We start from the raw sequence: 14821 nt of genomic DNA, 5'->3' as shown, positions 1-14821 counted from the left end.
TGTTCAGCTAGGTGCTGACGTAAGTCAGTACATGTCGGGAGAGTGAGAGGGAAGAGGGGGAGGGGCCGGAGCGGTGGAGGGCCAGACGCGGAAGGACTAGGCTACTTACTTACTCTATGCTTCTTTCGTACCTGGTCAAAGATGCTTGTAGTACACACATTTTGGACGGGGACATAATGCTCAAACGGTACATCTTCAATGGCAGATTCCGAGACTCCGAGCAAACATCATCACGACCACCACCATCACGACCACCACCATCACGGCCATCCGCCATCCGTCGCTCACCCGTTCCACTACCACCTGGTCTAGGACGACCGTGTTTCTTTTTCCTGTTCCCTCTTCTGTTTCTAGTTTTCTTCCATCCCTTTGCTTGTCCGTCCTTCATTTCTTTCCGCTGAGCGCAAACACAAGCAAACGTCCTGCACACACCCGAAGACGACGACAACGACGATAACACCAGTCAACAGACATTACCAAGCCCCCCCTTTCCTCTCTCGTTACTTTGTTTTCTTCCATCCTATGACAAGCGACGAAGAAATCGCTATACTTTCTTTTCCCCGACCGGATCCAGGTTCGCGTTTGGTTCACCACACCGTCTCCACTCGGCGTTCCCATTCTGCTTTCTTTTCTCGGCCCCTTGCCCCACGGATTCCCTGCCCATATTTGCTTTTCCCTACTTTCCATCTCTCTCACAACCATGGTTCCTTAGCGTGCCATTCTGCAACAACTCGGCCACTCATCGATCGGGCAGGTCCATGAGCTCTCTCTTCCAACTTGGAGAGCAACGGTGTGCTGGGGGGTTGCGAGATCGGGCCTACCCTGTGAAGCAGCGTGAGCCATCACACACCTGCGACATGTCTCGATGGGGACAGGGCCTTTCTCTTGGACTCTTCCTGGACGCAATCGAGCAATCATCTACCTGCCTGTTGGTCGTTGATTGGATTTGTGTGAAGCCGGCGAGATGCATGCGATGCACTCATTGCCTCTGGTGGTGGTCCGAGTTACAAGACGAACCGCCAACGAACAGAACATCTTCTCCCCTTAGTGGCCGCCGCACGCCAGTCTACATTCGTTGATGGCCACAAGCCAATCTACTCACTGGCTACTTAATGCTGCACAAGGCGGGACCCCAGCCTCATCCCAACATGCCGGTTCGAGGTGGTTGCACTGCCGACCGCCTGCGTCGAACTTGACGTTGCGCAGTACCCGCTGTCACCAACCGCCATCTACGTCGCACCCACACGCGCCATGTATCTCTGCCGCAGCGAGATGGGAACGCAGCTGCAAGATGAGAGGAGACACCGACCGATAGGTGTGTATCACAGCCCCCCCCCCTTGTCCGAGCGGCGCCCACGAGGTTGACATATGTGCCAGTTCGGTCCGCGATGAGACGTACTGTTCCTCTTCGACCGCAGCCTCCGTCTGACGACCTTGGGCCTTTCGTTTTCCGGACCACCGGCTACGGTCCCCGCTGCTCTCGCGCATGTTCCACCGTCTTCTGAAGCACTGGCGTGGATAGCCTCGACCAGGGGTGGTTCTACAACTCTGCCTTAGGTTCACATGTCACCTGATGGGTTGATGGTGCTTGTTCGTCGATGACTTACAGAGTCGCGGCCTCTTCCGCCGCTTTCAAGAAGTCGGGACGACCAGCGGCCGGTCATGTATGCCCTCGCCCTGCATCAGCCTCGATGAGTGGCGCGGGATCGATCCGGGGTGGACAGACTCACCGACATTCATCGGCCAGGCCAGGATTCCAGTTCTCGATCCTGCCGTCACCGAAATCTCAATCCACTTTGCCCTGTGCTGTATCGAGCCAAGAGCGCCACCAGCAATCCCATCTCTTGAACCAGACACTGTTTCACACGCCTACCAGCCGAACTGATGTGTCGATTTCCTCGGCAAATTACCAACGTTGTCATTTCTGACCAACACTAGTGGGGCACGACCTGAGCCTCCTCCAAACCGTACCTTCGCACCAACGGCTGGAGTGCTGCCACCAGCCGAGATACCGACGCCCGGCAACTTCCATCAGAGGAAACCAGCGCCTCCTGGTAGTTGGTCTGCATACCGGTGCAGGAGTCGGTGTGTATTGAGGGCCATCCAATGGCCAGGTTGAGGGCGTTTGCACCCCTCTATCCAATACGCATCTAGTGCGTGCACGTCAGGCATGCAAGCTTGCCGAAGTGACCTGTCACTAAGCGTCTAGATGGATGCGCGGTCGATCAGGCTTTACCCTCCCCTCCCCTAAACTCACGCCAGCCTATCGACGTACTGACAACCGGTGTTCATTTCGTTGAGATTTCGGTCGAGAAATGATACATCACATTAGCCACATCGCCAGGAGACGAGACCACATCGCCCAGCCAAGGACTGGCGCTTCCCACCAGGATCACCCAGTGGTTGGGCTGGTTGAATTTAGCCACCGATTCACGATGACCGCAAATCTTGCTACACCCAAGAGCTGGGGTCAAGATGCATGCTATCGTGGTGGATTATGCTACTCATCTCGTTGTCGTTGGGCATAATAGGTGATGCATGTGCAACCCAAGACCTTGGGGCAATGGGTTTCGGTCGAAACGAGATTTGGTCAGCGTCGGTTGATGCGAGCCTTGCCCAGCAGAGCCACCCTGTTGTCGACGGCTCGCTGGCAGCAGTGACTCTCATCTCTTCGCTCCTTGCGGTGAGGATGCTTACATACGCATGCAATCATCCGCAGACGGAACGCCGTGTGCGCCCAGCCATGAAGGGTACCAGTCAGTCTCATGAAACACCAAACGTCCAACTCCCAGCACCTTATACAAGGGATGTGACTGCTCCGCTTTCTTGGCTGGCCTTTCTCCCTTGTACTGTCTGCTTGACGCGTCACCTTTGCGAGTCCCTTGGATAAAGAATGTTTTTGGAGCAAGCAGCAGCTCCATCTCTCCCGCGCGAGACAACAAAATATGAGCCGTAGCGACTGGCGGAGGTACAAATCCCAAGCGGGACCCGTTTCGATCTCCCCAATCTCCTGATCATCTCCATGTTTGGCACCGGAATCTTGGTTACCTCCTCGCCAGCGACAGGCATACCTGGCTAGTCAACCAGACTGCCGGAACCGTCGTCCTTAAGCATTCCGGTCACCGCACCACATGGTTATCCGTACAGCTGAGAGACAGAAGCGGGTTGTTGCACCCTGACCGCCTCCATCACACTTACCCAACTAACCCCCGCCGATATGTATGGATCGAGAGTTCCAATCTCGATGATGACACCATCAAGCAACCTTTCGAGCCGACAAAACAAACGCGTGTCTCACCCTCCCCATCCCTGTTCTTGCCGTACAGGATACGGGGTTTGGATGGCTGTTCCACGCTGCAACAGAAAACCATGCGATGCGCGATGTCCTTAGGACAGCCACCTTTGTTGATCAATTCGCTGTCGTCTTGTTACACCGCCGTAGTTCCTGTATCGCAAGCTAACCGCATGTCGCTTGCTTTAACCCGCCCGCATTACGTTGCCAGTCAGCTTTTTTAGGGTCTCGGACTGCAATAACCAACCTGCAAATAACGCATTACTGGTAGATGAAACCCGAAGCAATCTCAATCTCTACAATCGGCCCAGCTGGACTGGAACATGGCATTGCGATGATAACTGGCAGGCTGTCCATGGTCGGGCCATGCCAGGTAGCCTCTAGCCCGGCACCACAAGCACACATGACGACCATGCTTTCTTTTTGTTGTCTCGCGGACAAGCAGTGAGAATAATGTCCATCGGCTAGCCATAGCCATCGTTTTCTTCTCCGAGTACACGGGCTGTCCCCTAATCAATGGCCGCGTCGTACGCCATGGCACCTATGGCTTCACCATCATGCCCGCGCCTCGGGTTGAGACCTTCTGGGGTCGATATCCTCCCTTCTGGCATCGTTCGTTCTTTCCTGTGGCATCCTTGCCTGATGTCGGATTCAAACGCCGCAGCTGGTGCCACCGGGTTAGGTATCTCAGCAACCAACTTGCCAACCTGGCATCTACAGGTGCCAAGCTGTCGCAGCCGGGCAGGGCTGCAGCGTCGTGTGATGAACCTGTTGCGGCTACGGGTGTGCAGGGGCGCCACATTTCCACAGAAAATACAGCCGACCGGCGGACCTATAACAGAGAAGAACAATCTAGAACCGTGCGCCTTTGCGAACGAGACTGCCCGTAGATGGGCGTCTTGGCACGATGTGAGGTGGAACATGGGGTTGGGTACAGTGAACAGCGATCAAGAGGCCGACTGCTGGCAACGCCAAGCGGGCCGCGTTCACTTTGGGTCGGCATGGGAGAGAATGGGATAGAGAAGGGAACTCGTATATGCGTCTGTCAACTCGCAATACAAGCCGTGTTGCAGCGTACAAAAAAGGGAGACACAGGATGACAACGACGTCGTGGCCCCTTTTCTCGGCTCATCCGGACTGCAGTTACCGGAGTCACACAACAAGAAGCATGTCTGCCCAGGTGGAACGCAAGGCGTGGAAGGGGGGAAGAAGCGGTATCTCGTTTCTTCAGCGCGGGAAGTTGACAGGCCAGCAGCAACCCTGATGGATCACCAATGACGAAGGCGCGGATGAGGTGACGAACGAAGACGTCGCTTTTCTCTTGTGGAGCACGTCTCTCCGTCCCGTCCGCCCGAGCGACGCCCACGCGGGTATCCGTTCGTTTTCTCTCCATTCTTGGTCAGAATCCTTGTTATTCTTGTTACTATTATTACTGTCCTTCATCCTCCTCCTCCTCCTTCTCCTCCTCCTTCCTCTCTCTCGCCACATGTTGTGAGTCTCGAGACAACCCTCGAAAAAGCGAGGCCGTGACTGAGAAAACATGGTCTCTGCTCCGGTGTGGCGGCGGCGGCGGCGGCAAAAGAATCTCGGTCACGTTCCACAAGACTGAGACCGATTTCCGACGAGGAGATGGGGTCCAAAGCTTGACGGGAGGAGACAAGGCCCCACGAGAAGCACGCATAGGTAGGGGAAAGGAAAAAGGAGATGGAGCTCAAGACAAGTCATTGCTGTTTCTTTTTGACCACCTCTCATGTGCGATCGTCTCCAGCTTGCTCGTTTTGCGTCAAGCCCAGACAAGACAAACCCCACGGGTTCCCATATTTGTGTAGCGTGTGCTGTTCTTCCTGTTTTTCGCCCCCGTCCCGTGTCTCTCGGGCACATCTCGCCGTCTCTCGATCCTCATGAAGGCTTTCTTTTCCTGCACCTCTTTATTTGTTTTCCAAAGAAGCCTCCAGGTGCAGTCTTAGTACAGTTCTTTACACACTTTCTTCTTACCAAGTCATGTGTTCTTGCCTCTCTTGTGGCGATACCCTATCCCAGCCATGCCGATCCCGTCTCTTCGAATGGATTGACTGACGATCGAACCAAGCAAAACAAAACCCTATGGAGCCGCCCACCTCCGGCGACTAGCTAGAACGGCAATCCAAAATAAACTCCCAGAGACACAACTCCACGTCCGTCCTCGTCCCCTCGACTACACAGGGGTATTTGGGTCTGTATGTGTGCGGTTTTAAGGAAAGGAAAGTGTAAATTTTGGGAGGGAAAGAGAAGAAAACGAAGGAAGAAAATGAAACAAAGAGGGGGTGGTGATAGTTGTCAGTGGGAGAGAAAAGAAGAAAAGTAAAAAAAAGTAAGAGAGTTTAATGAGGACATATGTATCGCGATCGCAACCGGGAAGAAAGAATCGTCCACCTCCGTGAACGCCGACGCCTCCGAGCATGCCCCTTCTTCTGTTCTTCGCCCCCCAAGGTATCGAGTTGATGGCAACTAACCAGTGGAAATCAATGCGCGCGGGATTGGAACAGCCAGAAGGGGGAGTAGGGGGGGAAAAAACAAGGCCCAAAACAAAAAGACGGAAAAGTCAGATCCAGAATGTCTTGTCCCCCCCATGTTCGCCGCAATAAAAAGAAAGCCCGCCTTCCGCACCAATTTCTCTTCGTCTGGTCCGAGGCATACATAGCAGACGGGCTGTTGCTGCTTGTCATCGCCACAAACCCTCCGTCATTCTGTTACTCGTAACAGACGCAAGGATATCTACCGCACCACCTTGTCGATCTTGACGAGCAACTTGCCGCCCTCGATCGGACGGTTCTTGATGTCCATGAGACGGATGAAGCGGAAGCCTGGTCGCAACCGGTCGAGCCGGATGCAAGCCCACGACAGTAGCTCATCGCTGCCGAGAATCGGGTCATCCTCGACCTTGAATCTGCGAAAAGTCAACGTCAGCAACCGGGTTTAACTCTTCACCGTTTCGTATTTCTCAACCAAAAAATATCAACAGAAAAGATTCAGCTCGCTAGTGTAAGAAAAATGACAAAAGTCGTTGCGGTGTGCAGCGGCCCGACCTGTCAAACGCGGCGGCCCGCCCTGACAGATGAGTATTGACGGGTCGACGGCTCGTGACGGGACTGTGTGGTGACACAACATAGGACGACGCCTTGCAGCAACCCATTTGTTCCACGACATCCTTCCTGCGCCTATGGCGCGAGCGTGACGGGTCGCGGCATGCCATCCGAGTATAAATTAGACCATCCGGGGGGCAGGGGGAGTCATCGCTTCTCGGGAGCATCACACCGTCGGGGCTGCTCGGCCTGAGAGTCAGACATGCCGCGCGGAGGGGTAGACGCGCGACCGCGCCTTTCGTACAGCCCCTTTCCGAGTTACGTTCGTCTCAATGGCGTATAACCGATAAACGGCGGTGGCGAGGAGGGGGGATTTGGTACAGATCGAAGGGGAGGTTTTCTTACCTGAGGAAACTCAACTCTTCCACCACCCTCGAGATCTTGGGAAACTTCAGCCGGGCTCCGTTCTCCCATTCGGGGTGGTCTGTCTTCCTCGACCCTGTCTTGAGCTTGAAGTCGTCTTCGTCGGCGGCTTTGCCGTTCACGGCTCCGATCTCGACGTGGAGCTCGCACTTGACAAACGGCCGGAGGTGCTTGGCGCGGCTGCTGTTGCTGTCGGAGTCACTGGCGGCCCAGATATGTTGGCCGGCAATAATGGTGACGGCAAGCTCCAGGTCACCCTGAGGCGCGGCATCGACTTCGGTTACGGTGTCCTTGTCACAACTGCGGTAGCCGATAGGCTTGAGAACCCACCCTTGCTCGTCGGCGAACATGCCCTCGTTCAGCATCATGCCTTCGTCGAGGTACTGCCAGTTGAGAGCGACCATCTGCACACCCTTCCGCCAGAACAGACTGGGATCCGGGTTGGAACTGTCGACACGCGCGCCGTTGGGGAAGGCCCGCATGAAGAAGTTTTTGTTGTGAGTGAACATTTCGCGAGCCTTGGTTGCGTGCAGCTCGAGAATCCTGCTCTCGCTTATCGAAAAGATGTGGCTCGGCTTCTTAGCCGCCGCCGTCTCGAAACTCTTAAAGTGTTCGCTGTGCGTGTAGATGGCCAGGCTGCTAAGTGCCTGACAGATGGCCACCTTGGCGCTTGTAGGCGCCTCACTGCCGCTGTGGATCTTGACGGGAGTGTCGGTTCTGGGCGTGTTTGGTGTCTTTGGTACTTCCTTGATACGCTCGTCGTCCGAGCCCGAGGCGTCCTCGTCGTTGGCGTAGACCCGCGACAGCGCCGTCGTGCTGACAGGTACTTCGATCTTATTAGGCGCCTTCTTCACTTTGACGAGTATCTTGCGCTTCAGCTCCTCGAGTTTTGGGAGACGGAAACGAGGGTCAATGCCCTCCCAGGACTTGTCGATCAGCATGCCCTCCCACTCTTGCTTCATGATCTTAACCATGACCTCCTGCTGTTCCTTGTCGGCATGGACCTCGAGACTGACTATGATGGGCAGGTCATTGGTCTCGAAGGCGGACTCGCGAACGGCCCTACACACCTCCCGGAAGCCGCACGGGGTCGTCAGGGTCCAGCCATGGGTCACAATCGGTTCATCTTTGGGATACGGCAGACGGTTCTTGCCTGCGGATTGCGGACGAAGAGTATTGCCCAGGGATTCTGTGGACTCGCTCGGGCCCAGCAGTGTGGTACTATCGCGAGGGTTGAGAGACCTGCTGGCGTTGCTCGGGTTCCTGCTGTGGCCACTGCCATGGCCGTTGCGGTCAATCAGAATATCTTCGACAGTCTCCTTGACGCTTGCCGCCACGTTGGGCAGGGATGAGCCCGAGAGGTTCCTCGAATGATCGGGCCGGGCGCCCTCTTGAGTTGTGATGGGGGTGTCTCCGTTCCAGACATCGATCTCGATACACCGACATCCCCGGCGGAGAACCTACAATCTGGTTAGTGGTCCCGTTTCGACAAATCTCACTGCGGAGCAGACATACCGCCCTGTAGGCCTCGGGCGAGCTCTTGGAGGCGAGCTGGTTGCCTTCTAGGTACGTGTTGTGGCTGCTGCTGATGAAGTAGTTCGTAATGGGGCGGGCCAAGTCCTTGTCCTCACTCTTCAGGGGGCGAACGGCATCCCATCCGTAGTGAGTCCACCAAGTCTCGAGGAACTCGCCAAAATTGTATCTCTCCTTGTCCTCGGGTAGGATGTTCTCCACATCGTCCTCGCCCTGGGTTTTCTCGAGGAATACGAGCAGCTGCTCTCGGGTCACAAAAGGATCGCGTGATAACGAGGAACGTCGCGAGCGCAGGTCGTCAAAGATCTTTTTCAGACGGTTCTGTATGGCGAAACTAAGCAGGATCTCGTCGGAGGTCGAGGTGGCGGGGGTATCCTTGTGGTCGGAGTTGGCAGAGGAAGAGGAAGGGTCGGTTGCGCCGTCTACGTTTGTGACGTTGATGGAGGGCATCGGCTGGGCGAGTTTGAAGTGGAAGCCGTCGCGCGTAGGTGCTAGGATGGTGGTGAGGCCGACCATACCCTTCAGGGTGTTGGCCGAGGTCTTGTTGGATGTAGACCACAAGGGCATCGTGAGGGCGCGTTTCTTCGTCCGGGGCTTCTCACCGTTGGGTGCCTTGCGGCGCCAGAACTGAACCGGTTGTTAGTCATGTGTAGCGTGTGAGCAACAAGCAATAAGCAAGCGAGGAAGCCGAGTGGTGAGAGTTGCACAGTAGATGCACCGAGTGCAGCAGGCACTGGGAGTCTGAGGCCTTGCATCAAGGACGCACCCTCCCTTCCCTCCCCTCATCCTTAGGCACAGGATCCGACGAAGAACGTACCGAGAGACACATGCTGGCGGTCTATGTGCGGCGGCGGATTTCTTGACTCCTGATATCAACCTTCTTTCAGATCCTTGATACTCGTGCAGACCCAACCCAGGACGGGCGTCTGGCTGGTCGGCTGACGGCGGAGGGAGGGAGGGAGGGTTGGTTGATTCCTGCACAACTGCCTGCACAATTGCCTGCTCTAGTGTTCAGGGATGGATAGAGAGGGGTACGGCGTTGGCAGATTCGGGAATAGGGTCATCAGCCCATTGGAGAGAACGACATTGGACTATGGAAGAGCGAAAGTGTAATAGCAATGATAATGATGATAATAAAGAACACCAAGTTTACAACTAGGAAACGGCGGGTTTCAAGGACGATGGACGAGGACGGAGGGCCGAAGACGAAGGCATTCGAACAAGACCAGCAAAAAGGGCAATTTCAACGAGAGAGTGGGAACTTGGGAGGCGTGGATATGCATGTCAGCATAGCTGAGGACATGGGGAGGGAGGGAAAAGAGCGATTCAGGAGGGGACAGCCTCGTCTGATGGTGTGCCATTTGGTGCAAGTGACCAATGGGAAAAGGGCCAGCACTGCCCCGATGGTCTGGATCCCTGCCGTGGGTGGCCCCGGCTGCTCTGTCAATGGTGCTCTCTGGCGTGGTGTTCCTTACCATAGGTGCCTACCTAGAAAGACAAGCTATTCTAGGTAAGGTGGTGCACAGATAGGTTGACAAGAGAGAGACTCGGCAAGGTACGACCGAACGGCAGGCGGATAGGGCGAGATATTGGGCCGGCACTGGTCTCTCTCTCTCTCTCTCTCTCTATCCCTATCGTCTTGCTTTGATCTCGGTGCCTGGTGTGTGGTGCCGTCCACGAGGATGGGTCGAGTCTGCCGTGCCCTGCCCCGTCGCTTCTGCACCCCGACCGACGTGAACCGCCGTCACACGAGGAATTCGGGCTGATTTCAGCCCCAACACGCAAAAAGAGTCTGCCCTGTTGCGTCAACCTTTCCTCTCTTTGTCTCTCTCTCTCTCTCTCTTTCTTCAGGGAGCTATTGGACAGAACATAGGCGAGCGTCGCATTGCATTCCGTTGTGGCAGGCACTCTCACTCAGCCCGTTTGCCTCGTCGAGGTTGTCGCCTCGCCGGCTCAGCGTCCGCCTACAACCAACAGTCAACAGACAGGGTATCTCAAGCTGTCATCGGTGACATGCTCAATGTGACAATGCCTGACGGCCGAGACATGTTGCTGCTAGTGCTGGCCTTGCCTCGAGTCCACAATCCGGGATAAACATAGCATTCCCCGTACGGGTAAATCTCGTATGAGTGGGTTGATCCCTATTAGAAATGATATCATGGGCGTGCTAAGGTTGAGGGACTCGAGTGCGCGTGCCGTTGAATGACCAGGAAAAAAGGTGGGAAGAGCCAAAGTGGGCAAAGGGGATGATGGATGGGAAAAGCTGCCTGGAAAACATTGAACCAAACATTCCCCGTTGCGGGAACTCTCCACTGGGTCCGCTTGCCCGCTTGCCCGCTTGCCCGTTTGCCCGTTTGCCCAGCGGCGCCTGCCTCGGCCGCGCTGCGCATGCTCATCACCGCGCTAAAGGCAGGCGAACGCCGGTGCTTCTCCGTCTTCCCCCCAACACGTTCCTCCGTCTCTACTGCGCCTACCGGACACCGACACGGGATCGGGGCACTCGGGGGCAAGTGGGGTGTATGTGTGTGTGTGTGTGTGCGTGCGAGCGTGCGTGCATGCGTGTGAACCACTCGACCTTGGCGCTGCAGACGGACCTTCATCACGCATGACGCCAGTCAACATCGGTTGGCATCCAACCCAACGTTTGCAACATCTCCACAACAACAGACCGCGTATCGTCCTTTTGAACCGTCGGCACCGACGCTTACCAGCCTCTCGCCCTTCTCGATAGTCAATTCCTCCAAACCCCCGACCCCTTGGGTCAGAACTACCGGCTGTAACCCCCAGACCTCCAATCTAGGCAACGTCCTACCCAGTCCCGGACTAGACATACCTATCCGAACCGTGGCGCAACCGCTCCCTTGCATCGTCCTCACTAGGCACAAGAGAACGCGCCCTCAGCTGGCACAACTGCCTCATCGCCGTCATGTCCCAAAAGGCCATATCGCAACGAGGCAGCGAGACCGAGGTCAAATCATGGGGATTCCCCCACGTCTTTACCTGGACCGACGGACCGTACGTGATGTTGGCCCCTCTCAGACTGGCCCCCCCTCCCCAAAGGACCAAGCTGCACGAACTGACGCCCAAACCCCAGAAATGCGCACTATCCCCCGCACTCGCATCGCGGTCTGACAACCCATCTGATCCTCCGCGGCGACCTGACCATCACGTACCCCAACGACGAGAGGCCCGAGAAGGTTACCTATGGCGTTGGTGACCGTATTGATGTCGACGCCGGCCGCGTGCATGAGGTCTGGATTGGCGGCGAGGGCTGCACCTATGTCATTGGGGAGTGAGACGCATGCTCCGTGGTTTGATATCCGACGATGCCGGCCACTGTACGCGTTAAAGTCCGCGATCAAAGAACCCGGCCCTGCTTCTGTGCTTTCAGACGCGAAGAAATACAAGTTCTCCCTCCGGCTTCGACGCTCAACCCGAAACTCCCCCCCACTGAGCAGATTTAGTCCTCGCCTGTGCGGCACCATCTGTCCCGGCGAAGCCGTTGAATCTGCGACAGGGCGGAGACTCCTGCAACGGCTAGGCTGCACACGTAACATGTAGAAGTTGAACCGCGAACTTGACCGAGTTGAACTTTGTTCGATCCCAGCACGTGCCCCAGACATGAGCTTTCCAGGTCCAACTTGGACCGCTGAACACTCGGCCAGAGCTTTGGTCCCCTTTATTTTCGGCCTCGAGGCACCGGATGGGGCCACCAAAGCCTCGCTGTCAACAAGAAAGTTGCCATGGCCTTATCATCTCCAGTCCACTGCTGCCTCTTGCCGTCGCTGTTTGATCCGCAACCGCGCCGGAGAAACCTCGTTAACGTCGGAAGGAAGGCTGGTCAAGCCCGTGTAAGGCACGACCAACTTGCACACAAATCCTTGCTCTGGCAAACCCGCTGAAGGGGACTCCTGCCTGACAAGCCCTTGGGTGACTGTTTGGGGACAGGCAGGACACGCTCAAGCTTACATAAATCATTATGGATAGAACCTATGCTTCTGTGGTGAAGGAAACGGGTTTGAAACGAGAAGGAATCCTCCGCCCGTGCGCTTTTGGCCTTCCGACTCGTTCAGGAGAATGGCGATCAAAACGTTCCGGAAGGCCATGGAACCTCCCAACTCCCTTCAGTGCTGACTAGTGTGCGGCATCGTTTGTTCTGTGTGCAGTCTGACTCGGAATCTTCGGAGAGCAGTGCATGTTTCCTGGGCCTGCCACCGGCGAGCATCGACCGTTCTAGGCCAACGTTTCTTGGGGCCCGAGGGCGGCAATGTCTCCCTCTCAATCCCCTGGTGCTCTCAGCCGGACAGCCCATGGCGTTCGAAGTCTACCAGCTGTAATACCCAGGTGCAGGTGACCGCCGGCGCATTTGGGTAACGAACGATCAGTTCAGGGCCCTTCGACGTGACACGTATCTTGCCGTTGATCACGTCCGCTCGGGCGCCAAACCCCGTCCGTCTGTCATCGTCTGATACTGGGTTTTCGGGCCACTGCCAGCGAGTTCTGCGACGCAGCGTGTCTGGCTCAGAGCTTAGTTTGGACGACGACCCCTAATGAGTGAAAAGCCGCAAGCAACATCGAGTCATTGCCGGACGGCTGCATGCCTTGACTCGAGACCAGACGGCGGGAAAGGGCTTGTCTGCGCCATATTGTCTGCAATAGCTCAAATTACTGCGAGATTAGAAATGATAGCGCGGTGGGCCATGATCGAGGCTGCGTCCAGACGAGCGAGTGTGATGAGTCGCAGACTTAGTAACGTGGACGACGCTTATGCAAGTTTCGCATCAAGTCGAAAGTTTCCACAATGTTTTCGTTTTCCGGGCAACCGGTGCATGCCATGTATCGGTCAACAGAAAGAAGCCGAAAAACCGCCCTGGCTTGGTGTGAGGTGCGATGATCAATCCTGCTCCGACAGCATCAGTCCACGGCGCAAACACTTCGGGTTGCATGATCACCGTCCGGGTCTTAAAATATGGAGCTTGCTGCGCACCCGCGCCGGAAACCTGAAATGCTCCGGCAATGCCCCGAGCAGGAACGGGTTCCGTGCTTGATCATCGCTGTTGTCCGACTCGCCGTGATTCGACGCAAAATTGGACCTGCCGTCACAGTGCAGTAACGGCGCATGTTTGGAGAAACATGGGTCGAGTCCAATGGTTGAGCTATGTGGGCGCCAAGTGTGAGTGGCCAGTATCGAATAATGAGGGAGCAGAGCCATGCGGACCAGCATCATCGTCAAAGAGTACCTGACGGTGCCAGGAATCACCACCAGCGAGACCATGCCGCCGTGGTCAGTCTCAGTGGTGATACGGATTGACGGGGTTGAGGCTAATAGCAAGCGTGATAAGTTTCAACGGTAGAAACACCACGCTCCTGTGCCAGTTCACCAAGGTAGATGGTACATTCGACGGGGCCAGGTTCTTGGGGCCATCCTGCAAGGAGTTCAAGGGAAGTACGCACTTGTGTTTTTTCTGACCGAATGAACCCCCGCGTGGCGCCGCGACATATGTTCTTAGCAACAATGGATGCTAAACCATTGGCGATAGTTGGCATAAGCATCAGGTCATGCCGGTGAGGGTGAAAGGCGACGACGGAGTAGCGGTGCCGCTCATGATGTCTGAGACCATCTGGACAGGGAAGCTGGAAGGCTTTTTTGTGCGCGCTTTGGCGACTGCAACCGTGCCATAGTACTGCAAGATTAATTTCCCGTGAAGGTGTGATCCGCTACACTTGTGTCAACCAGGTCGTTCGGAGAAGAATCCACCAAAGCCGTCAAGTTGTGCAAGCTTGCTGTATACATCGTAAACATGGACGATCTCGATGATGGCCGTTGTCTGTGTCACCAGTAGCATGCCCGTAACCCACTCAAAGCCGAAAACAGGACCCAATGGTAGTGTGCATAAGTAAATGCCGTTTTCAAAAGGTGGCTTGCAGACCAGGAGCTAAGGTCTGAGCCGCTTTCCCCCCGTTCAACGTGGGGAATTGTGGCGCGGGAAGAAGGGCGGCGCGAATGGGATCTTTGGGCTATGAGCTCTGAATGATGAAAGACTGGAGTCAAAGTTGTATCCATTCGTTCTCGTACTCATGTTGTTCCGCCCTAGCTTGCACTCTGGCTGGTGGAGGCAATCACCAAAGGCGGAAGGGCAATTTCACACACCCCTGAACCTTGATTGTCTGGTCCCTCGAGCTAAAATTATACAGTCAGTCCATGGCACTGTGGTCGACGATCAAGGGCGTTGTCTCGGTGTCCGTCTCCTGCCAGCGTTGACAGACGGATTATGTGCCATATCTCTTCACCCAGGTAGCCGTGAAGGGGGCGGCAGCGACGACGTCGACGAGGAGAGAGGCACCACCATATAAGTTGCTTCGATGCAGGAAGCGAGAACGCTGGCTGGCCATCGTCCGAATGTCGACGTACAATGGTACAATTCCGTGGGTGTGTACACGACCACGGGTATATGTATGTACACATGGTGGACACAGGCTGCACGAGTCTGGCGGTCGGACGAGGCAGTCG

The 14821-nt window shown here is 55.8% G+C and overlaps 2 protein-coding genes across 2 annotated transcripts; one reads left to right on the top strand and one right to left on the bottom strand.

Annotated features, from left to right (window-relative positions):
- Positions 1-6046: 6046 nt before the first annotated feature.
- Positions 6047-9139, bottom strand: CH63R_07560 (Phosphoinositide phospholipase C; the record flags this gene model as incomplete). Its single annotated transcript, XM_018302535.1, has 4 exons — positions 6047-6218; positions 6760-8237; positions 8293-8937; positions 9077-9139. The coding sequence occupies 4 exons, from the start codon at positions 9137-9139 to the stop codon at positions 6047-6049; spliced, it is 2358 nt and encodes a 785-aa protein (XP_018157313.1).
- A 2097-nt stretch (positions 9140-11236) lies between these two features.
- On the top strand, positions 11237-11606 carry CH63R_07559 (uncharacterized protein; the record flags this gene model as incomplete). The annotated part of the gene is made up of 2 exons (XM_018302534.1): positions 11237-11325; positions 11405-11606. 2 exons carry the CDS (start codon positions 11237-11239, stop codon positions 11604-11606), a joined length of 291 nt encoding a protein of 96 aa, XP_018157312.1.
- Positions 11607-14821: the final 3215 nt, after the last annotated feature.

Source organism: Colletotrichum higginsianum, chromosome 5 (assembly GCF_001672515.1).
Source record: "Colletotrichum higginsianum IMI 349063 chromosome 5, whole genome shotgun sequence".
NCBI lineage: Eukaryota > Fungi > Ascomycota > Sordariomycetes > Glomerellales > Glomerellaceae > Colletotrichum > Colletotrichum higginsianum.
The sequence above is the reverse complement of the archived record's forward strand: the minus strand, read 5'-3'. Positions and strand labels throughout refer to the sequence as shown.